We start from the raw sequence: 23,533 nt of genomic DNA on the forward strand, positions 1-23,533 counted from the left end.
CATTTGGAATTAAGGATGTTACCTCACTGTTGCYTGACCCCCATATCTCTCCTCAGCTCTGTCTCTATCCTGGAGACAGATAATAGCACTGTGATAAGAGAACTAATCTGAATACCTTGCGATCCCTTTCCCCCTCATAATAGCAGTTTGGCTGACTCTGGGCAACCCAGGGGCCACAGGGACCATGCACATTGGCTAAGTGAAATTCTGACTGTTTTCAGGGGATTTGTTCCAGTCAGATGTGGAAAATGTTTTTTTCTTTTCTGGGTGCAGAGACACGGAGATAAGGGCTCCATCATGCCTTGTGCTGCACAAAAGGTTTTATTCTCATCACGTAGAGACTGGAGCTGCAAGACTAGAAAAGGCTGCAGTGATTCCAGCAGCATTGTGCAATGTCTCTTCCCAGCAAATGTTTGATCATAGACAGGGTATTAAAGACATGGAGAGCCCGTTTTGCCAGCCACTGAAAGATTTTGTATGTACATGACAGAGTACATGAGAACAAATATGAAAAGGCATGTGTATGTGATGTATACGCATGCTTACACAAGCGTTAATGTGACCGCACGTGTGTATGTATGGGTACATATGACTGTATATACATTCATGTGAGTGGGTGCTTCTAATTTATGTTTATCTACTCGTGCATGAGATCATATGTGACCACCCACAAAGATACGTGTGTGCCTAAACCTGCCTCTATCTCTCGGCCTAATCACATATGCAAGAACACAGCATGTTCCTCCCCACTGCCCAAGGCATAGGCTGTAACAGGGAGCTAACAATCTGACCTTGCAAATAACCCTCCCCATGCTCATRTCCACTATGCGTGCTCACCCAAGCCCATTCGTGCCTATCTAGTAATGGCATCAGGCGGCTTCAGATCCACTCAGTTTGTCTCTTCAGCTCTGCAGTGGCTTTTCTGGAGAGAAACTGGCAGGGCAGGGAAAAGYGAGAGAGGAGAGGTTCCAGTGGCAGAAGAGAGGGTGTGTTTCCAGGCTGTTAACTAGCCCAACCCACACTTGATATCCTTTGAAGCTATTATCAGGAAGCAACTGTACCTGCAATCTGCAGGGTAACACAGTGGCTCAGTTCAGGCAAATGCAAAGCTGTCCAGGCCACGTTCTGCTTCAGTGTGTATGGCAGTGTGTAAGGAAGAGCTGTGAGGAGGGGGCTGGAAGCACTTAATCTGTTGTTGAAGTAGGGGAACCAGTAAGTAAAAAAGCAGGGAGATACAAGTAAGGGAAACACCCTTCCAAAGATGTTCCTGGGTCTCCTGAGGATGCAAGAGAGAGCTGTTTTATCTGCTCAGATGAGTGGAAAATATGCAAATATTTGCTCATGAAAACTTAGTGTTCTTTGCCTTCCCAAGCATAAAATATGCAAACACCACACAGAACGCAGCCAACTCACACAGACCTCATGCTTAGCATGTCATGCACAAACACACACACATACCCAGCACGTCAGTGCAGCCAGTTAAAGATATGCACCTGGGCTGCAGCATGTCCTTCTATGAATAACAAACAGGGATGTGTGGGAAGGAAATCTATATGCCTTGACTCACATACAGCGTATACAAAGACATTTTAAATTATGTCCCATCACTGTTCCATTTTGAGGTCTTTAATCAGAGCTTCAGTTAAGCTGAGAGGGGGGTTTGCTGAGGGGATGAAAGAACTTGTCCCAAACCAAGTGTCTTCCTGTACTGAGCCACAGGTCGAATCCATCGGGATTAGTAGTGCCAGTACTGACAGCCTTCAGCTCTGCAGCCTCACGCTACACTCGACAACAAGCAGGGTGTCTCCGGTTTGCCAGCAGCGTGGCACACCGGGCCCAGCACAACGTGGGGGCAGCCCAGGGCCCTGCAGCCCGGGGACCGGGGAGACGACGTGGAGCCTCGGTGCGCTGCGCTGCTTTTCCTGCAGAGGGGACTCGACACCCACCGAGGCTGCTGCTGCGCCGGGGACGGCGGCCCTGGATCCGCCTCCTGCCCTCCCCGGCACCGAGCAAGCTCCTCCTGCTCCGGAGGCACACGGGAGGGAGCTGGGGGCCGGGAGGCCTCCAGCTGCAAAACCGRAGAGCGTTAGAGCTGGCCATACTGTGGCTAAGCCGTGACTAGATGTCACAGACTTTTTTTTTCCCCACCTGGAAATCCCTGGATTTGAGGCATTGCTCTCTCCAGCAGTGAAGGCCCACAAATGCATGGTCCCAATAGTCCTGCCCACCTGGCTGTGCACTGACTGCAGGAACAAGGGGTATTGTCAGGCTTTCATCAGTAGCTTTTCCCCACTCTCTGCCACTACTATCTTCTTGGAAATCCTATGTATTCACCATGCAAGTGTATCGAGCTGGAGAATCCCTGCAGAGCCAGGCTACTATGCTTTCAGAGGCACTATAGCTACCACATGAGCATGATACATATTCAGAAGAGGTCTGTTGTGGGAAGCACTGAGCTCTGCTGCACCTGTATTGAATAATGCCTGTGCTCTGTGTCTCAAGGCCAGAGTGGTGAACATGCCCACTTGATCATGCTGGATCAAATGCCCAGAGAATGTGGCAGGCCTCTGCTTTGCTGAATGGGCTTAGGATCGGACTCTGGACAGCACTCCAAGTGATGGTGGGACCTTTCTGTCCCAGACCCACAGGTGTCAGAATGGATTCATTACCAGGACCTATCCATCACAGTCCAAGAGTTTCTATGAGCTCTATGAACACTGGTTATCCCTATCTTACTGCAGAATTCGTGTTTATTTGGTGGGAAAGTTCACGGGAACCTCTGAAGAAAATGTTTTTGCCCTAACCACTGTCCACTTTTCATAGCAGCACATGTGAGAGTTGAGATGTCCCAAGTAGTGATGTACTGTTGTAAATAGCCCCCTGCTCCCAGCACAGGGCATGGGAGTATGTGTGGAAGGGGAACAACACAGGGGCAGAAACTCACAGATCTAAATCAGAGTGGATAGAAGGAGTAGGAAGTATTCAGGTGGAGGGAGGTGTCTAAGGAAAAGGTGTAGAAGGAGAAGGGAATGGGCTTGGCTGGAGGTGATTTTTAAGAACTAGTTCAAACAGGTTGTAACAACACCTGTTATCTCCCACCAAGCCCAAGTATTGGGCCTAGGTGCTCACAAGGTAATGAAGTCTCACTGATTGCAGTAGGGCTAGCACTTGAAGTCACTTGCCAGAGTCTTGATGGATACTTTTCTCACTGCATGGGGAGGGGGCTCACATGGAAGACTACAAGGTGGTGGTAAGGGRTAGCAGGTAGGAGACTGAAATGGGGAAAGCTACTTACCAGTGAGGTTTGACAATGGAGAAAGGGGCAGTCTGGATAATGTGCCCTTAGCTGCAGCACATCAACTGACACAACTTTTCAGCAAGTTTCTGATGTACAATCCAGCTGTGTCTAACAGACATGTGAGATCTCAGACTGACTTGGTGGTRGAGACTACCAGCTAGGTAGGCCCACAGCTAGCTTTGCCCTAGAAGTGAGCATAGATAAACTGCTCTTCCAGCTACTGCTCAGCCACGTGGCATTTGAGCAGTGCATAGTAAAAAATGCAGCAACATTGCCAGGCCCTGATTTCTGTGTAAGAAACTCCAGACCGCAAGGCTTACAGCAGCCTGCAGCAAAAAACATTGCTGGCAGAAGTACCCTTAAACTCTGCGGCAGCCTTCACAGAGCCAGGGGGCTGGACGTTCCTGATTGATCCAGGCCCCACATGGGCAGAAGCTATGAGTGAAATGTAGCCACTCAGCTGGCTCTGAACAGGCTTGCAATTTCTCAGAGGTGTACAGAATAGTCTTAACCAGCTCCTTTGGTAATTTTGTACAGTGTAGGCATTCTGGGTATCAGAGATTGGCTGTGACACAACTTTTGTGCATGRCCATGGAGAACACAGACTTGAAAAAATTCTGTTTCCCAATCCCCCTCTGCAATTTGGCCAAAATATAAACCAGAGGGACTCCTGCTGTTACCAGGTAAGTTTGGGGCATCCCAAAATATAGAAACATGAAATTCACTGCAACTTTTCAGCAGCTGAAGCCCTCCTTCCCATTTGCAGATCAGAACACTAAGGAAGAGCAAGCTGATGGAATGCAGTCAAGGTCAGGCAGTAACGGAGATGAGGAGAGCCCAGAGGAATACTGCCTGTTGGTTTTCAGCTCCGGACACTTGACAACTCATGTGCTCTCTCCTTTCAAGGGTAGCAATGGCAGTAGCCAAAATCATGAACTTTGCTTCCAGAAGGAATCAGCTGTTGAGCTGAACAAATCATGACCCGGTGTGGGAAGGGGGGGGGGGAAGGAAGAGGGGGGAGTAAGAGCCAAGCCTGACACAGGCCAGAGCGTGGGGGAGGTACTCAGAAAGGCCTCCAAGGCAGGATGGAAAAGACAGTAATTACATAACGGCTCTTGGCGAGCATCTGGCTACAGTCAGCTGGGCCCCATGAGCCCTCCCTCCCTGCAGTGCTAACAAGGAGCAGCTGAGGATACACATAACCCAGCGCAGGACCCCTCCGGAGGGGTGTGGAGGTAAGAGGTCTTCTGTTTCCTCTTCCTGCTTGCACTGCTCTTGGAGTTTCAGAACAGAGAGGTGCAAAAAGGGGGAAAGAGAAAGTCGCTCTGATCAAGGACGAGCAGCCAGGAAGGAAAAAGAAGGGGCTGTTTCCCTGCCTCTTGATGTGGACAATACCTTTGTTTGGGAGGAAGAGCCCAGGCTTTGCTAGGGGAGGRGCTGTTAAGGGCAAGTATGTGGGTGTTTTGGCATAGATGTGAGTATGTATAGGAGATCAGGGGATCCATATTTGCAGAAGGGGAGCTGTATACACATAGATGGAAGGGGAAGAAACAGCAAGGGAATTTCCTTCCTTCTCTACATGTGGTGGATGGGGGTAATAGGATGCAGGAAGCTACTGGAGGAAACCAGGCTTTAACCTCTTGCTTTGCCTGTGGGGGTGTGGGGGGTACAGGAGAGGGGAGGAAATATAGAAGGAGGAAATATATATAGCTACTTTTGTGTAGGGATTGCGGGAGTCTGATCTGGCCAGTGCCTTCTTGGGCTGCCTCCAAGGCAGAGTGTGTGTGATCAGGGAGAGTGAAGAGAGCTGAGTACACAAGGTGCCTCCAGGCTTGGGTTATATTAGAAGTGTGGCTGTCACAGGGAAGCTGGACAGCATTCTCTAACTCTGTTGCTGAGCACCTGGCCATACGAGCCAAAGCCTCTCACAAATGCGGCACACTGCAAAATGTTGCTGGTATGGCTCGATCCCTTCAGAGAGCATGGCAATATTACCCTGGCAAAAGTGCCTTTTTGGTATAAACTGCTGCCCAGCTGGAGAATGCCAGAAGAACAAGTCTTCATCTGCTGCGTTCCAGAGGAACCCTGTTCAACTTGTATGATACTTTCAGTACAAAGTCTTGCTTGCTCCCCATTCTGGCCTGTGGTCACAGTCAGATGGGAAAAAGGCAAAGGCTCTGGCCATTGAGGTCCTGGGTGACAAATGTTTGCTTGATTGTGAACTCCTCAAGGGCAGGGCAGGAATGAGGACAACTGCCTTCCCTGTAGCCTATTCTACTTCAAAAGATAGGTGTGGCCAGAGATAAGGCACAGAGCTGTGGAAAGTGGGTTCAAAAGAAATGTCATGCTTGGAAATAAGCCATAGTTTCAGAGACAAGAGGCACTGTAATAGCTTTAATGGACAGAGATGAGCTCTGTTGACAGTGTGAGAGTTTCTGAGTTTTCTGCACCCCAAATAACTTACTGGCCAGCAGCAATGGCATTGTCAGCTGATGAAATTCTCACCAGTAGCAGGCAGAAGTAGATAATACAATTGGTCATGAAAACCTGCTTCTGTAGCCTGGCAAGGCTCCTTTAGCAGGAAATGTTGCCCTAACCTTTCCCCTTTTTCCTTCTCAAATTCCAAACAGGGAAACTGAGGCACAGGGCAGACATGTGAGTCTTGTTTCGGGCCTCACTGTGTGTCCGTGCTGGAGTTCTGCTGGGAACTCACAAGTGCTGCAGTGAATTTCATGGGCCTCCCCCAGCCTCAGCTGGGAGGCATGTTCACTCCATGTTCATTGAACTGCAAGCTGACAGGCAGCCTGAGAATATCTCCAGGCCTCCCAACCCCCATTCCTCCCTTCCCCTAGCTTGCAGCACATATTTTCCCAGACTTTTCTGCTCATTTCTCCAGCAGTGCTGAGGTTCTGCCAAGCGCCAACCACTCTGGGAAGCAGGGCCTCCCATTCCCAAACCAAACAACTGGGAGAAGGAGAAAAAAAAATGCAAGCACACATACACATGCAGAAGATCCTTTTCCCCTCAGAAATCTACCAGTCTTCTCTAGCCTCCCTCTGAAAATACTGGAGACACAGTGCTGACTTCACTTCTGGCTTCTGCAGAAGAGAGCTGTTGCTAGCCCATCCTTCCTTCTGCCTCCTGAAGACACATGTGTACCCCTACAGGGTATAGATTCCCAAATCAGGTTTTGCTGCAGCATGAGGWCCCCCAAACCCTCTTTCCAATTGATTTTGCAGAGTGAAGAACATCCCCTGCTTCCCCTTACCCTGCTCTTCCTCACAAAATGCCATTCATTCCCAGGTTTCAAAACTACTATATAGCCCTGGCCCTGATGGCATGAGTAGAYTGGCCTGGCACTAGGCTGGTGATAAAGACTATGGCCATGGTTTGCTCCAGAGCCCCAGCTTTGCTGGAAGACAGCTCCCTGCAGCAAGGCTGAGCTCCAAGCCAGGCACACTCCTCCAAAATGATCTGCTCAGCCAGCGAGGTGACTGGAAGTGGAAAAGTGCCAAAGTGCAAAGGATTGAGGCTCTGCCCAGACTGAGGGGATGACCAGAAACGGGAAAAGCTGATGTGTCTCCCAGTTGGCAGGAAACCCTGCTAAAAGTGTCATGGCTGGGGATAAAAAGCATGGAGACATGCAAAAGAAATAATGCAGAAGGGAAAGAAAGATGAAAAAAATTAGGGACAGAACACAGGAAGCCAAGTGAGGGGCTATTACACAGGACAAGGAGCTAACRCATGGAAGGGTCTAGGAGTGAGGCTAGAGTCCCGGATCATCACACTTGAAAGAAATGCTCTCCCTTGCCACTCTGGGCCCCACTTTACCCATTCTGAGATGTTCAGTCTGAGGTACTACCATGCTGCCTGCCTGCCCCTTGCACAGAGTGCAGTCTGCTCTGCCTGCATTTTGCTGCTCAGGGCTAGTCTAGGAAGGAAAAAGGAAGATGAAATTTATGTAAAAGAGAGGAACTCCCTAGGAAAGAGTTAAAAAGCGCTGAAACCCAAGCCGTTTTCAATGGAGAGCGCCCAAAGCCAGGGAGGGGAAGGGAGGGAGAGGAGAAGGGAAGGAGTAGGTCCAAGCTGAGCTTGTGCACCCAGCCAACACTCAGCAGTGCATGTGCCAACAGCCAGCTCTCTTAAAGCCATGGGCCTTGGGACCGGCTTTGTAGGCGGAGGTGAGCCAGTGAGCAGGGGCTGGGGAGCATACCGGGGAGCCCTCAGCCTCCAGGGTGAGCTGCCACGCTGCACTGGGGTGCAGGCAGAGGGAAGGAGGGTGGAGGCTTGGGGGGGGGGTGCGGAGGCTTGGGGGGGTGCCTCTGGGCTTGTTTGCATGTCTGTCTCTTGTACACATACTTCTCTGCAGCTAGCCTGCTCTGCTCTCAGCTTCCTTCTCCCTCCACAATAGAGCAGCTGCCCTCTAGTCTTCCTCCAAAGGCCTGGCGTCACCTGCTGATCAACAGTTCCTTTTGGGGAAGGTGCTGGGGGTTGGCTCTCCTCCTACGACAGAAAAAGAGGAAATTGACCCTAGGTGTGGGAACTGAAGCATGGAGACAGAAGTGATTTGGTTGTGGGGAAAGGAGGAGGTTGATTTAGGTTCCTAGCCCTTAGCTGAAGGGGCCTCTTTGCAGAGAAGTGTAGGTCAGACCTGAGTTGGGAGGGTTGAGTTAACTCCCATAAAGAGTTGATACAGAGTGATTAGAGGTCTGGAGAAGTTTTTCACAGTCCTCCCCACAGATTCAGCAACTATCAGAGCATGCTTTTGCTAAAAGAGGCTATATGGTTTGCCATCTCTCCTTCTGTCTCAGCCTGAGGACGGAATCTCGACGTGGCTCCAGTGGTCTGTCTGGTGGCAGGCTTTGAGAATCAAGCCTTCCTCAAGGGTCAATACCTAGTCTCCATTGGTCTGGACTGAAGGGTGTGGGACATCCTCTTGAGCTGTGCGGTTTCCACTCAGATTGCAGCCTTGAAACTCCAGGGAAATCAAGCACACAACTCCCTCCACAAGACAATGCCATTTTCATCCCACTGCTGGCTCCAGCCACCGAGATCTGTTGTTCCTTGCTACTGTCTCCTGTGTTCTCTCCTAATGTCTCATTCTGGTACTTCCTCATATTTTCCCAGGTGACCATGGAAATTATTTGCCTGCACACATCCCTGGTCTTCCTTGTCCTCCCTCTCATTGTGCTTGGGGCACCCACTGATGAACCCAACCTCACAGAACCACCCCCTGGTGCTTGCAGGCGCTGTTGTGACCCGCTGGACTCCTCCACAGATGCCCCACCACTCTCTCCCAGTCACCACCACTTGCCCTACCCAATGCCGGAGATCCGTCCATATATCAACATCACCATACTGAAAGGTAAGTGCCAAGCTTAGCCCCAGGGTACTGAGTCCTACTTAGGGATCAGTTGCACTGTGTTGGAGGTAACAGCTGGGTTGCTGGCAACCTTGTTAACCTGACCGACTGCCAGATGCCATCATGAAGGGTATGTGCCAACACACACTTTGCTGAGAGCCCAGATGTTTTGTCCTGAGACCAAGAGTAGCCTGAGGGAGGAAATGAGTGCATATCTTTGCTGTGTCTCAGGAAGCTGCTTGCTGCCAGCTCTTCCTCCCTGCTAGCAGAGGACTGACAATGGCAGCCTCTTGCCAGGCTGACAGGCCTCTTTCCTTGCCTCAGACTTCTAGAGTGTACTGTAGTGCCTGAGGGAAGGATCAGCCTCTATCCAGCTGCAAAGTATGCAGGCTTGGAGGGAAGACAGTGGTGCCAGGCATGGCTATAGGCGAGCCTTCTCTGGTTCCATGGGTCATGTGCATCTAGGGGAGGGAGGAGGGCAAGAAGGGACAGCAGATATTTGGATGTACCTTCAGGCTAACTGGCAGTGACACTCAGCTTGTTCCACACTGCTGTGGCTAGTGTGGCTTAAGGGGAAATGCTCCCTATTTTAGATCAGCTCCTTTAAAGTCCCCCCCTTTCAGCCTTTGCTGTGGGCAAAAGTCTTTTCCCAGTTGGATCCCACTCCGCTCACTCACTGTTGTTCTGTGGTTCCTCGGGACTGGCTGGGCAAATGTTCTCCCTTTCTCACCCCATCCTGGAAATAGCTGCAATTTTTCAAAGCTCAGAAGTGCACTCAAGGGCAGATGGAGGCCTGGACAAGGGTGAGGTGTTGCAGGAAAAATGTGCACCAGCAATTTTGCAATGCTGCACAAGGGAAGGAGGGGAGAAAGGGAACAAAGTACAAATTTGGGATGCTGGCACTTGTGCTGGAGGCTCTTCAAACCGCTGTCTCCTTTCCACACATAAAATACATTCTTGTGCTGTTCTCTGTCTGTATTGATGCCTGCCCAAAGTATAGATGCAATGCACCAATCCCAAGGTAGAATTGTGGTATTACATATACAAGAGGACCAAATGATGCTGTGTTTTTGTCACAGTATCAATCTTCTAACCTGTACTTCACTGTCTGTCAAGTCCAGCTTGGATGTTCTCCCTCTGACCTAACACCCTGTCACTCTCTAATTATACTCTTGCATAGACATCAGTGTTTCTCCCTCTTCCCCAGCCTACAACAAGAACTGTGTTTCCACTAAGTGGGTAACTGTGTCATGGGAGAGGTGTGTTGGGMGTCAGGGATTGAGGTGAGCATAAGAGAATGTGGAGGAGGAGGAAGAGGCCAAGAGCCCCAGCAGTGCTTTGCACTGTGGGCTTCTTGACGTGGAATTCCATAGGGAGAGGTCCTAGTGCCTCCAACAACATCATATCATGTGCTTAGCAAGAGGTTAGCAAGAAAAGAGACCCTAATCATACCCAGAGCTCTGCCGGCTCTTTTCCCATAAGGCACAATGATGCTGTGACTCAAGAGCATTCCTTCTTCTGGCATTGGCCCATCCTCGAGCAATTCTGTCTCTTTGTTGTGCTGTCTCTCTGCCACTTCTGCTTCTCCCGCTGGTATTACATGGGGGATGTATCTGCTTTCTCTTGTAGGAGACAAAGGAGACCGGGGAGAGCCTGGAATGCCAGGGAAATGGGGCAAAGAAGGACCACGAGGTGAGCGGGGTGCCCAGGGCCAGAAAGGCAGTAAAGGACAGATGGGTACAGCAGGGGACCCCTGCAAGCATCAGTATGCTGCATTCTCCGTGGGTCGCAAGAAAGCATTGCATAGCAGCGAAGGCTACCAGGTCTTGATCTTCGACACAGTCTTCGTCAACCTCTACAGGCACTTTGACATGTTCAATGGCAAGTTCTACTGCTACGTAGGAGGCCTTTACTACTTCAGCCTCAATGTCCACACCTGGAACTTCAAGGAGACCTATATGCATATCATGCACAACGAAGAAGAGGCAGTCATCTTGTATGCTCAACCCAGTGACCGCAGTATCATGCAGAGCCAGAGCCTCATGCTGGAGCTGCAGGAAAACGATGAGGTCTGGGTGAGGCTCTACAAGCGGGAGCGGGAGAATGCYATTTACAGTGATGATGTTGATGTATACATCACCTTCAGTGGATACCTGGTCAAGCCTAGCCTTGACTAACTGCCCCTCCTGCCCCCTGGGCTTTTTTGGGCTTTTTCTTCTTCCCCTCTCTCTCTCTCTACTGCCCRTAGCTACTGCAAACCACTTGGAAATGGGCCTGTCAAGTCTCAGGCATCGAGCGTGAGACCTGCCACACTGGCTCCCACCTCATGCTCTCTCCTCTCTTGCGGACAGGCCTGTATCTGTGCATTACAGCACAACACTGCTATCTCTTACCCCCTCACCCCATTACCCGAACTTGTTTTACTGGCTTGTTCTATGTGCAAGCTGTATCTGGCACATGGGTCCTGGGGCAGGAGGGACGCTAAAATGCTCCCTCCTTGGGATTTCATGCTAAAATACTCCCTCCTTGGGATTTCATGCACAAAGTACTCCTATGGAAAGAGCACTGCCTAGGTGCATCCTGGCTTCTCTCTGTCCTGACTGGACATGCCAGTTTTGCAGCCTGCAACCTGACTCTGTTGTCAAGTCTCTTGCCTGTAGACTGGAGAATAGACTGGAGTCTGCTGCCCCCCCCTACAGCATGAGGAAAATGTAGGACCAGTGAGAGATGATACTATCTTTCCAAATAGGGGACAGCTGGCCTTCCAAAGTATGTTATTGACTTGCCTTAGGCACTATTTTGCATTACAGAGCCCTCAGGTTACAGACCAGACTTCTGGCCTTACAGCCAACCTAGGCCCTTCCCCAGCCTAGGTTGGCAGTAAGGTCTAGGCTTGGTGCAATAGTCTTCTGCTGTGTTAGCTCTAGCTTTTCAAAGAGAGAATGGGACAGACCCTCAGTCAGACCCTACAGAGGCATCTTCTCACTAAATCATTAGACTCCACCACTTTATCCATCCCCACTAGGGATCATAAGCACAGAATGAGAGAGCGAGAACCCTTGCAAACCTCCCTAGAGCGCTRTTCAGTTTAATTTTCCCAGCTTGGGGAAGGCAACCCTGTCCAGTATGGGACAGCCTTTTCATAAGTACAGATGATGGACCTGATTCTTCTGTCTTCTTTGGCAGAAGTGCATCCATGCTATTCCAGTGATGCCAGCAATTATCTCTAATACTTGTGGATCTGAGGGGAGAGTCGGGGCAGGACCACGGCCCCTGTACACCATCACATCAATCCTCCTGAAGGTAGTTCTTCCACATCACTATGGAGGGACATCTGTTTCAGGACCTATTGCAGTTAAACCAAATTTTTCAAACCTGGATAGGTTGACGCCTCTTTGCCTCTGTGAGGGAAAAGAAGTAGGGGCAAAATGGTGGCATGAAAGTGGTGAGACTTCGGGACCTTGCCCCAGGATTATAAACATCCCTGTCACGTGTTCTATGCCCTTTTCTGGCAACMTCATCAGAATAACTGGGAAAAGCATGTAACTAAAACAAATCCTCGCTCTTCTCAGGTTAGAGAGGTGGTAAGAAAGGATGCCGGTAGTAGGATTTTCTAGCACAGATCTCACTCTGCTTTCACTCACATCCCTTTGGAGTTGCTACAGTCTTGCAGGGAAGCAGATGATGCTGACTCAGCACTTTGGGAAACCTACTTCCATGTGTTCTGATACTGCTGTGAACAGTAGTGCTAAGGGTTGGCTCTTTTTTGAGTCTCAGGACAGGACAAGCAGGAGAAACTGTATTTCTCCTCTGCCCATAACTAATAATGAAGTCTTCTGACTTAACTAGCTCCTGTGGTCTCATGATTAGCCATGGTCTCTGCCTATAGTACCTGGGACTACCAGAGCTCTCCCATCAGAGATATACATCAGATTATTGTATAGGATCCTGTCAGGTACACTCTGCCCAGGATGGCAAAGGCACAGAACATTAAGCTAAACACTAAAAATGAGCTTGAGAGAATTGCAGGCCATTTACTCTCTTGTGCTGGTTACTTATCCTGCCTGTTTTGCTAAGGAAGTTGTACAGACTGGAATGAGTTTCAGACTCTTTGTGTCCCTGGCCCTCATCACCATTCTTACTTACACCRTGGTTATAAAAACAAGGTTCAGCTGAGGCAAAGCTGGGTCTTCCCTGGTGAACCATGTGGTGATGGGATCATAGGAACAGAAGGATACTGAGTTTCTTCCTCTCCACTGGCAGGCTGGTATATGGAATTGCTCAGAGACAAATTTCAGGCAGTAGAGAGGAAGCAGCATGCTGGAGRTGGTATTTAGGACCAAATCCCTTTTTCTCTTCCTGAGCTGCAGGCTGCAAATCCAGATATTATGAATTTACCGTGTGCAGTGCCCCTCCGTCTCCCTGAACAGAGGTAAGCCTTTCTAACACTGAATTATCTCCAGACCTGAACTTCTCTGTTCCTCCTTTCTCATTTGTTTTTTGAGTGCCAGTGACAGGTTTGTTGCTCATGTGCTGCCCATGAGCCAGATGGTGTCTGACGTGCATGAGAGAGGATGGCAGGCTGACCAAAGGATATATTTAACAGGCTTCTTGGTGCTAAACAAAATGGCAATCCCTTGGTGCTAAATCAGATTTCAAGTGTCTTGGGTCCTTCCTGGAAGGCATAGTAGGCTGAGTTGTGATGTACTGTGGAATTAATGGTGCTTTATGTGACAAAACCAAACAAAAATCCAAGAACTTTTGTATATATATATTTTTTTTCAGTGGTATTAAACTTTTCTCCCTGGTTGTTTTGCATTTGATTTGCACTTTTCCCTCCTTCCTTCTGGGAAGACTTTAAGCAAATTGAGGGAAGGTTTCTTTGGAAATTACCAAAATAAGAGGGAGATAGAATACACTGTAGGATTTCGTTCAGGAAGGCTGGGCTGAGGTTGGACACTTTTTGAGAGGGACCAGATCCTTTATCTTGTGAAAATTTTGGAACACCTTTCTACTGTGTGCTTAGTAAACATGATAAGAATGAGTTTTCCCTGTGATGTTTCTATTTTCTCTGTCAAGTGGTAAAGCCAGGAAGTGTAGACTTAAGAGGGAAATTGTTAACTAGATACTTGTACTTGGAAACAATAGGGCGGGTAGTAGTTCAAGAGTTAAACTAGACACACTCTCTGGAAGACTTCTGTGTGATGGGAATGGCTTGAGGTTTAGGTCAGAGGTGGAAGAACAAGTGATAATTGCACATAAATTCGGGGAGAATGGGAAGACTTGATGGTCAGTGGGGAGTGGAGACTTGGAGGTTTGGGTGAAAGATACAAGGGAGGTAAGGTCATGAGGACAAGCAGGAGGCCCACTGGAGGTCTCAGTGCAGAACAAAAAGATAAATGGGATTTCTCACAAAGTCTTTAGGAGTTTGCACTGTGTGGACCAGCACTCCTGTTGAAGTGGAGGAGTRGACAAGAAAGCAAGGGAACGTGCCCATATAGGACCTTCTCTTCTGAGTCTTATTTATCTTCGAACATCTCCTGTGGTTTGATGTGTGCCAGATGCTTGTTTGCCAAGGGGTGGAAAGCATAAGCACATTGTCTCCACATCTTCATAGGCCTCTTTGGTCCTGTATCAGGCCCAGAGCTAGGGATATATGTAGCCTTCAGTACATAAATTCCTGAATGTGTGACAATCCAGCAGTCTGARCCCAGCCTTCTGTTGTTTTTTTTATTCTCTCCTAAGCAAATAAATAGAAATATATCCTCAAGAAGTGCAGGGATTGTGCCTGTGCATGTTCCTGGCCCATTGGTATGTGATGCTAGTAGATTGGAGGTGCTTTTGTCACAATTACAGGAGATGAAAAACAAGGAAGGGGTGGCATGTGTACCTTCTAGAAAAGTTTTCTGTGATTCAGACCTGCAGCCTGCCCTCTTGAAGGGGAAAGTGCCACCAGAAGAGGCTGTTCAGACAAATTCCTTGAGGCTAAGATGCATACAACCCTGGAAGGGGTCTGTAGCATGTGCCATCCATCACACCATGGAAGCTGACAGGTGAGTCACCATGGGCAAGGTTCAGCTCAGGCAAGGTGGGTCTGCAGCACTGTTGAAGGAATGGCCCAGGTCTGAACGGGGTCRGGCTAGCCCTAATGACCAAACAGCAGATGCAGATGTGTCTCACAGGCCATGAGGCCTCCAGTCACCTCACTCACTCTGACACTGGGGCCTTATCCATGCCACAGTGGCCACTCCATGATATATGGACCTGGAGCATGGGTGCCATGCCTGTTGCACTGGCCAAAGACCTGACCCTTCATGGAGCTTGCACAAGAAGCATGCCCTGGGGTGAGCAGCACTGCCAAGCAGTGATAGCACTAACCTTGGGCCATGCCTCTCTTTTCCCTSAACGACCAATCCAAGCCCTGCTGCAAAGGGCACTGAGGGCTTGTATGCTCAAGGTATCTGCTGAGGGGTTGGCCCTTTAACTGGCTTCCTGCGGGTTTGTGGTCTTGCAGGTACGAAGGGGGAGGGAGTGGGAGAGAGGAGGTAAAGGGCAGGATATTGTGCTGTCTCTGGGGAAGGAAATGCATGTCAGGCCCAGCTCAGGAGAAYTGAAGGCTCTCCAATAGCTCCTCATCCCATGACAGCTGTTGGAAAGAAGAAGAAAGAAAGGCAGGGAGAAAAGGGATATAAAAGGCCCTAAGGAAAGGTGCAGGGTTAGCACCAGGGAAGCAGACCTAGAAGGAGACCCTAAGTACTCATGCAGATGTAGGTGCATATGCAAGTACCCAAACTGCTAGGGAGGGTAGGGGTCCAGGGTGGCAGGAACTGGTTCTGCATCTCCTCTAGTCCTGGCCAGACTTTGCCATAGATGGGGCAGTTGTGGGAGAAGGCTCAAGTGGCCCCTTGAGCCTCACCTCAACTTTTAGCCATGTGTGGGGTCTGCCCCATGTCAGGGGATTCTGTGCTAGGAGTACTGTTTCAGAGGCCACCATTCCGGGATGTAGTGGATTTCCCCCTTTCCAACTTGCTCTCTGTCCTTCCCTTCCACATAATTCAGACAGCGTGCTTCACTTAACCCTCTGCCTTGTTGGTATCCCAGAGTCAGAGGTAGAGAGGGGGCAATACAGCACCGCTCAGCAATGCTCAGCGCTGCAAGTAGAGCCCCAAACAGCGTATCAGAGACCATCAGTAGGTTAAAGTTGTCCTAGCGCCTCTCCTTCTGATGTTCCTTTTTCTACTGCCATGTGGGAGCCAATGCTGGGCCCAAAGGGCTGGTTGCAGACCGTGTCCATGGCTGCATGGAGGATGGGGCATGGCTACATTACTGAAGGTAATCCTTCCACCATCTCACACCAGGCTTTGAGTATGGCATGGCCTTCCTTTGACCACAGTAAGAAAGGGAACGTTTGCTGGGCCATGCCAGGTTTCAGAGGCCAGCTCAGAGCAGTGCTCTGCTATCTCACCCACACATCTCTAAACACATACGCACCAAACCCGTATGGACATCTCTCGCCTTCCTGCCAACGGAAACAGTTGCCCTTTGCAAGGCTGGCTCTCTCTGAAGGTGCTGTCAGGAGGTGGGTAGAAGGGGCCTAAGGCAGCAGTCTTCCTCTATACAAGCACAGTTCCTTTGCATCATGACCTTCCTTCCCACTCCCACAACCCCTCTGTGATCTCTCTCCCCTCAATTACACCACAGTAAATGCCAGAACAGAAGATTCAAGTTAAATGCTTCTGACACCTTCTCAACCCACAGGCCAGTCCTATCTCACGTATGTGTCACTAACTCACAAATGACCAGGGAGTTATTGTAGAATCTCACATCTTTCCAAGTCTCTGCTTGCAGCTACTAAAATGAGAGTGAGCAGAGAAACTAAGGAGTATGGGACTCCTCATGTACCCTGGGAAGGCTGCAAATCCAGTTTTGGGTGAGCAGGAGCTGTGGGGCTGTGTTGGCACTTGATTTTCTTTAATCCACTTGCATCTGTGCCTTCAGGAAATGTGGCTGACATGCATCAACCTAAAATTGCTGAAGACCCTTGACTGTAAGGGAGTGCARACAATGCAAATTTCGGTGGGCCTCTGAGCTGGGAGATGTGCCTAAGCCCCACTGGTTGCCTCTGAGGTCAGTGGCAATGCCTGAAAGGAGATGGGAAAGGGAATGCCCCAGCAAGATGAAAGAGGACAATAGGTCTACCTCACTGACACCCATCCTGCAGGCATTATTTTCATTGTTTGGGTTCCCTGCTCTGAAGTCCTGCCTGATGCTTGCCATACCAATGTYCTCATGCAAGGCTAAGGAAAAGTACCTCCGAAGCAACAGCACAGGAACTTTCTGTTGCTCAGTCCTTTTCTACCCTCCTTTACATAAGGCCCCATGGTGATGGGAGACCAAATTGACAGCAGAGGAGACTTCTTTGCAGAGGATGCACGTTTCATCGGGTGCCTAGCACTCACTGCATTCTCCTGTTTGACACACACTCACATTTCTATGCTTATTGCATTCTCTCATTTGCCCATTTTTTCCATCTGTCCTTGATTCTGCCCCTGAAATAATGGAATAGAACAGCTTACTAGAAAGGACTTCTCAAGCAACCAAGTCCTGTTCCCGCAGCCATAGGCAGCAATTCAGTAGATCTTTTGGTCCAAGGGCCTACAGATTTGCCATTCCACACATACTCCAAAATATCTCCCAAATCCTCACTTCACACTGGCTCCCACTTCTTTCTCCACGTGGTAGTTCGGCAGCATTGTTTGACTCTTAGAAGACTTGTGCAGGTTGTTTTAGCTGTATCACATTTCGAGCTTGGTCCTGCAAGAGTTTGCAATGCTTTTAGGGTTTTGAATTTTTCACAATATTTCAGAGTCTGAGGCAATCCCCTGTGCCCATGAGAAACTTTCTGCTCTTCCTCTGCCAATAACCCTGCCAGTTGCGGAGGCAGAATAGCTATGCCTTCACTGCAACAAGTAGGCCAGACGGGGACAGTGGTGTGTTGGGTCAGCAAATGATTTTCTTGTCCTGCAAGATGGCAACCTGACTTCTGGGGAAATGAAGAGCATTGCCTTCTGCTTTCTGCAGGGCTTGTTTTCCACCCTCCYGCCTTTAAACTCCAGCGCCAGCTCTAATCACCATTGCAAATCACTATGCAGAAAGGTCCCTCAGTGCAAAGTGCAGGGGAAACAGTGGGAGGGTCAGATGAGGACTGAGAAGGGCGAGAGGAAAAGGTCAATGACACAAGCCCAGAGCGATGGTTCTCTTCAGCTGAACTGCTCTGCTGTTTGTCCGTGCTGTGCTATTTTTTCTCAGCAGTAATTCACACATCTGGGGACCACAGCTCCTTCCACCGCCCACGCTCTTCCTCCCCCCTCACAGGGGGCTGAGGTGGGGGAAGGAGGGAGAGCTACTGCACCAGGCTGCCAGCATCATTTCCAAGGCCAGGGGAAAAAATAAAAGGCCTGAGCCTTCTCCTACAACTGTCCCATTTATGGCAAATTACCACTGGGTGCTGTGCACTTCTGATGAAGAACCTGCTGCCTGCAAAGGAGATGGCAAGGGGAGAATGAAAGGGAATCCTTTCTCTTGTCATGCASGGAAGATCAGCACTTGGTAAATGCGTTGACACCATTGTCCTCAAAGCATAAAAGCAACAGTGCAAGTTCCCCTTAGAATTACGCTATCACCTCAGCAGACCACAGCTAAGGGAATGGACCTTGGTGCCTCTGGATGTGTGTCATCCTTGGCCTGTTTCCAGGATAAACATTCAAGTGGAGCCAAATGCTTGATCAACCTTAGTGTTTCCCCACTCAGCTGTGTCACTGTGTATGTGTACACAGGTGCAGAAAGAGGACTTTTCCCCAAACCTTCCCCCCATCCTCTTGCCAACTGTGTGGCACTGTTCCCTGACTAAAACAGTCCTCTAGCCCAGTGCTGGCACTGAAGGCTATAATTGCATTTCTGAGTTTCAGGGAGAGGGAGAACTTCCTCAGTGCTCTGACCTTTTCTGTTTTTTTCTGAGGAGATGCTGGACCAACAGGATATGATAACATTTTAGAAGACCTTTCCCTCCTGTCCACACACGTCATTCTCAGGAATCAAAAGAGGAAGCAAGTGACACACTGGTCTGGTCTTTCTCACAAGGACTCAAGTCTCATCTCCTCTAAGGCTTCCACATCCCAGTTACCAAATATGGGCACAACCAATGGGGCAAATGTGATGAGATCTGGCTTAGTCTTTGTGTTTATAGCAAGGGACCTGAAATGTCATACATGCCAAAGGCTCTGTGTCTTTTCTCTCAAGGAGCACCTTCAAGCTCTTCAATGGCCAAAGTGAGGAAAAAAGTCTTTTCCACATGTGTTCCTTTTTTTCTCCAAGTGATGGTCATACAGTGTTCACAAGGATCAGGTTCATAGTCTCCAGTAACAAGCAACCCTTCCTACTTCACCCCCCGCCCCCATCAGTGAATCACCTCATCAACTATTTACAGCTATATTCAGAAACCTTGTCAAGCTGCAGAGTCGCTTGGTGGTTCACCTCACAGAAGGACTCCCTGGGAGGAAAAGTCTTCAGAGGGCAGGCATGGAGTTGAAACCCTGGTAGAGTTAGGTTATCAAAAAGGATATGGAGCCCCTTGTGCTAATCTATTTCACAAGGCTGTACGTCCTTTAGGGGTATGAACTGTCCTCAAGTCCTTGGGAGGAGCATACTTCCCAAGTATAGCGCTGTGGGAAATAGGCAGCTGCCTTCAAACAAGTAATTTCTGTTCAGGCGTTTTAATACATAGTCACAAATCAGTAACCTTCAAAGGGCTTAAATAAGGGGRTGGGGGAATCGCCTTTGGACAAACATGACATCATCAAACATTTAAAATAGAATCATCAATATAATTAGCTTTCTTTCTAAAACTCAGACATAAAGATGAAGAGAAGGGAGAAAGAGCAAGGAATGTTCTGAGCAGAATAGAGGACACTGGTGCTGAACAGCCAGTCAGCCAGTTGAACACTTGCTGATTACCTTATTGGGATGCATATTTGGTATGATACTGGTCTTTGAATCCAATACTGGCCTTCCTGCAGGTTGACTCACTTGCACAAATACCTACTCTTCAGTACAGGCCTGGGAGCAAGTTCACAAGGCATTCTGGTCATGTTTTCTCAGTATTCAAGGTCAGAGGAATCCTAAGGGACCTGTGTGGGCAAGTTTTAACAATGAGAGTACTTAATTTAATTTATAAACATAATATAAATGTAACATTTAACAGGAATAATTGATTTAATAATGCCCCTCCCAGTAGACACCCATGTGTGATGCAGTATCTGGTCCCCGGTYTGTGAATTCTGGTTCCTGAAGATGGGAAGATGTCCTTTATACTCCTTTTTCTGCTGTCAGAATTGAGATGCAGAGAGGATGTAAGAGTTGTATAAATATGTTGATTGTCCTGTGGGTACACCACCTTCTTTCCAGTTCACGCTGATGAATTTTCCATTGCAGGTGTGCCAGCTAAGACTATCTGCATACACAGATACCACAGTTCAGCTGACAAAGATCACTTGTCACATCACCCTGCCTCAAACACATGCTCTGCCTCACACGCTATGTTCATGTGCTCAGACAAGTGCATAGGTACTTGGCCTCCCATCAGGCTGCTGAGTCAAAGAGTACTGATGGACACAGAGGACCAGGCCCAGGGTGAGAATGTATGTCTTTGATGAGTAGCTCTAGGAAGTGATGAGTGGTCCAGGTGGCACTGCAGATGATGTTTATGCCAATGTGATAGCTGTGCCTGCTCTCAGAAATCCACAAACACATCAGGAAGGCAGACATCCACATCTAGGAGATCCCTTAAACCTTGACTTCACTGCTTGGGCTCTCGCCCTTCAGATCAAAGTCCTCATATTCTGTCTAGTGCTATGCAAACATAATGAGGAGCCGGGACTCGGGTTCCAAGTGGGAGTATCTCGTGAGTGTCCTGTGGTCATGTTTATGCTCATGACTTCATAGCTTGTGTTCACAGCCAGGCAGGCTAAGAGTGAAACTGCTTGAAAGGAGCATACTTCCCCTCCCACCCTTGTTTCCCCACTTCTCTGGGCCTGTGAGCACCACCAGCAGGGAGTGAAAGTGAACACCTCCTCTATCCCCTCCTACCCGTGGCCTCAGACTTGCCACAGATGAGAGTTCCTTCAAATGCCTCAGCTTCCTACTACTTTCATCCATGTTCTGCCATAGCCTGCAGGGCTAGGGAATTCCTACTTTTGAACATTCTGTATATCTCTGTATATATTTGATGTTTTCTGCTTTTATCAGGCAGATCTGTCAGGAGACTCACTGTGGGACAGAAGTTGGAAGGGAAGAAACACTGGAATATGATCTGCTGTAATTTGTACTCACAAAGCTTGCTAGTGAGTTTGCATGTCTTAGTTGCCATTATAAGGGCAGGAAAGTAATCACAAGGATATCCTGCATGTATCACTGACCATGGTTTGGCTTGGCTGTTTAAGTTATGAATGGCTCCATTCCTAACAAATCAGAGGTAAAGGAGATTTAAACGTGTCAAATTTTCAGTAGCATGAGGTTCTGGGCAATCAAGTCTAAAAGTCATGTCTTAGAAGAAAGCAAGTATATTGTCTGAATCATCTGGGACCTGGACACAGCTATGATATTGTGAATGTGTAAGGAGCTTATTACATGCAGTTGTTTTACTGTACTTTCAACCTAGTTTCCTATGGAAATTAGATTTATACTGAGGCAGTCTGTCTCAGTGCGTGGGTTTTTGGCTGGCAGTTAGACTGTGGCTCCTCCTCCCCTTAGTTTTGGAAAAGTCAGCCAATCCTAGTCACACTTGACAAAAAGATACAWCCCTTACTACTATTAAGAAAAGGTAGCTGGAAGAAGAAGGCTGGAAGAAGGAAAGGTGGCTCTCTGTTAGGACCATCACTGAAAAAGACTACACTGTGACATCGATCCTTACTAGAAAACAGAAAATCTGCATAGGAATCTGTCATGGAGACACATATCTACAAGAAACCAACCTTCAGTGAACTACTGGCCAGACAAATCCTCATTTTCAACAGGAGCAGCAGCTCATCTTCACTAAGAACTAACCGCATGTTAAGTTTTACTCTTCCACTATTTCAGCTGCCTCAGTGCAAAACAAATTTCATCTAATTATTATATATTAAAGAAGAAGAATTAAAAAAAAGGAATTGGTGGGCTTCTGTGGTCTTGATAAGCTGAACAATAAATGGATGCTTTGTGCTCTTACTTCCCAAAGTGATCCCTGGCCTGAAGGAAGGTGCAGGTGTCTCAGTCTGAATGACAAACAGGAAAGATGGTGGTTAATGTAAACCCTCCATTGCAGCTGTAGAGCTGATGAAACCAAGAAGTTACTCACAAAGTACTTCATGGCTTCAGCCAAGGACTTCTGCAGCAGAGTAAGCTGCACTGATTTTAAAAGTCTCTGGAAAAGGTGGACTGCATCTTGCTAATATATACTGGGAACCCCTTGTGCCTGAACTTGGTGTAGGAAGGCTCTCAAAGCCAGGAATAGGTTTCAGAACAAGATGGGAGCAGCTGCTGCACGTGCGGCTCTAATGCGATATGTTCATCAATGCTCCTGGTGTTACCATCAACAGAGCCTATCTCATCCTCAGGCACTGCCTCCCCTTTCCACCTCCACCCTTCTGCACAAACCTCTGCAGCAAACTTCYTTCACACAGCTCCCACCTACTAAGCACATGTGCATGCCATAGAGCTGTCCCCAGCTGTCCCCAGCAGCCTGGTCAACTTCCCTTAGAGACACAGAGGGAAAACGTTTTCTGTCAGTACAGGCATGAGATGAGGAGTGGTAATCTACAGCTAGCCATTTACATACCCTCCTAAACTTTCAGTTTTCTGTCTTCTGATCCTTCCTTCTCCTAGAATAAAACTAGTGTGTTCCTGATTGAGGCAGTAAAAATAGTAGGGACATGAGGATGAGGAACAACAGATGGTCTCTTTGAGTCCAGACATTTCTTGATGTTCTGTGGGTTATGACATGGCTACCAGTGAGGTAACGTGTAGGATTATAGATCACTTCTTTGGGTTCAGCAGAAATGAACTCAATAGGTGCATATATAATGAGGGAAGGTCGGGGCTCCAAGGCACTCATTCCTTTGCCTTCCTGCAGCTTGCAGGCCATTATAGTTCCATCATAGTGGCAGCCTCCAACATGTAACTACTGCAGTTAGTGATTGACAAGAGCAAGAGTGTATATGACCCATCCTCCTCCCTGCTCCTCTTCATTAGAGGCTAGCTGGTTGGATTCCCCGGTTTCCCTCGCAGATACTGGCCATAGTGGAAGTTTTCAGCTGGCTAGCAAGAGCATCCAAGTGACATTTCTCAGACCACTGGGTTCTCARACCATTTCTCATGCCATGTATGGGGAGAAGAGAGGTGTTACATTCCAGACTGCTGCCTTTCTAAGTGATTGCTTGGTGCTTGAGTGGAGGCTGGACTGCAATGGTTTGCCAGAAATGGCCATGAGGATCCACTACTGCAACCTCCTCTAAAAAGTCCCCACACATGCCTTCAAATTCCTGTACTGCTCCAGAATTCTCTCTTTTTGAGGTCTAATCTCTTCTGAGATCTACTTTCTGCACTGGATTGCCTATGACTAAAACCACATTCTCCTCCCACCCCCTTTTTTTGATACTCAAAACCAGAATTCCTTTGTTATTAAACGAGGCCTCATTCTCAAGGTTTATAAAGTCCACAAAAAGGAACTGTCTGGAGACTTTTGGTTAGCCTCTGGCAAATTTTGGTTAGCAAAACCTGCTGCTGGATCTGAGCTTGAGCCTCTAGCTGCTCTAGGAGAGATAGGTGAGGAACTCAGAGCA

At 48.4% G+C, this 23,533-nt stretch overlaps 1 protein-coding gene across 3 annotated transcripts; it reads left to right on the top strand.

The window, feature by feature from the left end:
* The first annotated feature begins 4,364 nt into the window (after positions 1-4,364).
* Positions 4,365-13,704, top strand: C1QTNF6 (C1q and TNF related 6). 3 transcript variants are annotated; one of them, XM_085323413.1, is made up of 3 exons: positions 4,365-4,533; positions 8,426-8,663; positions 10,290-13,704. In XM_085323413.1, the coding sequence occupies exons 2-3, from the start codon at positions 8,432-8,434 to the stop codon at positions 10,835-10,837; spliced, it is 780 nt and encodes a 259-aa protein (XP_085179539.1). In that variant the 5' UTR covers positions 4,365-4,533; positions 8,426-8,431; the 3' UTR covers positions 10,838-13,704. The 3 variants fall into 3 exon arrangements, with proteins under 3 accessions (XP_085179539.1, XP_085179542.1, XP_085179540.1); XM_085323416.1 differs by lacking the exon at positions 4,365-4,533 and adding an exon at positions 7,395-7,479; XM_085323414.1 differs by lacking the exon at positions 4,365-4,533 and adding an exon at positions 7,480-7,533.
* Positions 13,705-23,533: the final 9,829 nt, after the last annotated feature.

Source organism: Rhea americana, unplaced genomic scaffold (genome assembly GCF_003343005.1).
Source record: "Rhea americana isolate MKP2758 unplaced genomic scaffold, rheAme1 scaffold_85, whole genome shotgun sequence".
Taxonomy (NCBI): Eukaryota; Metazoa; Chordata; class Aves; order Rheiformes; family Rheidae; genus Rhea; species Rhea americana.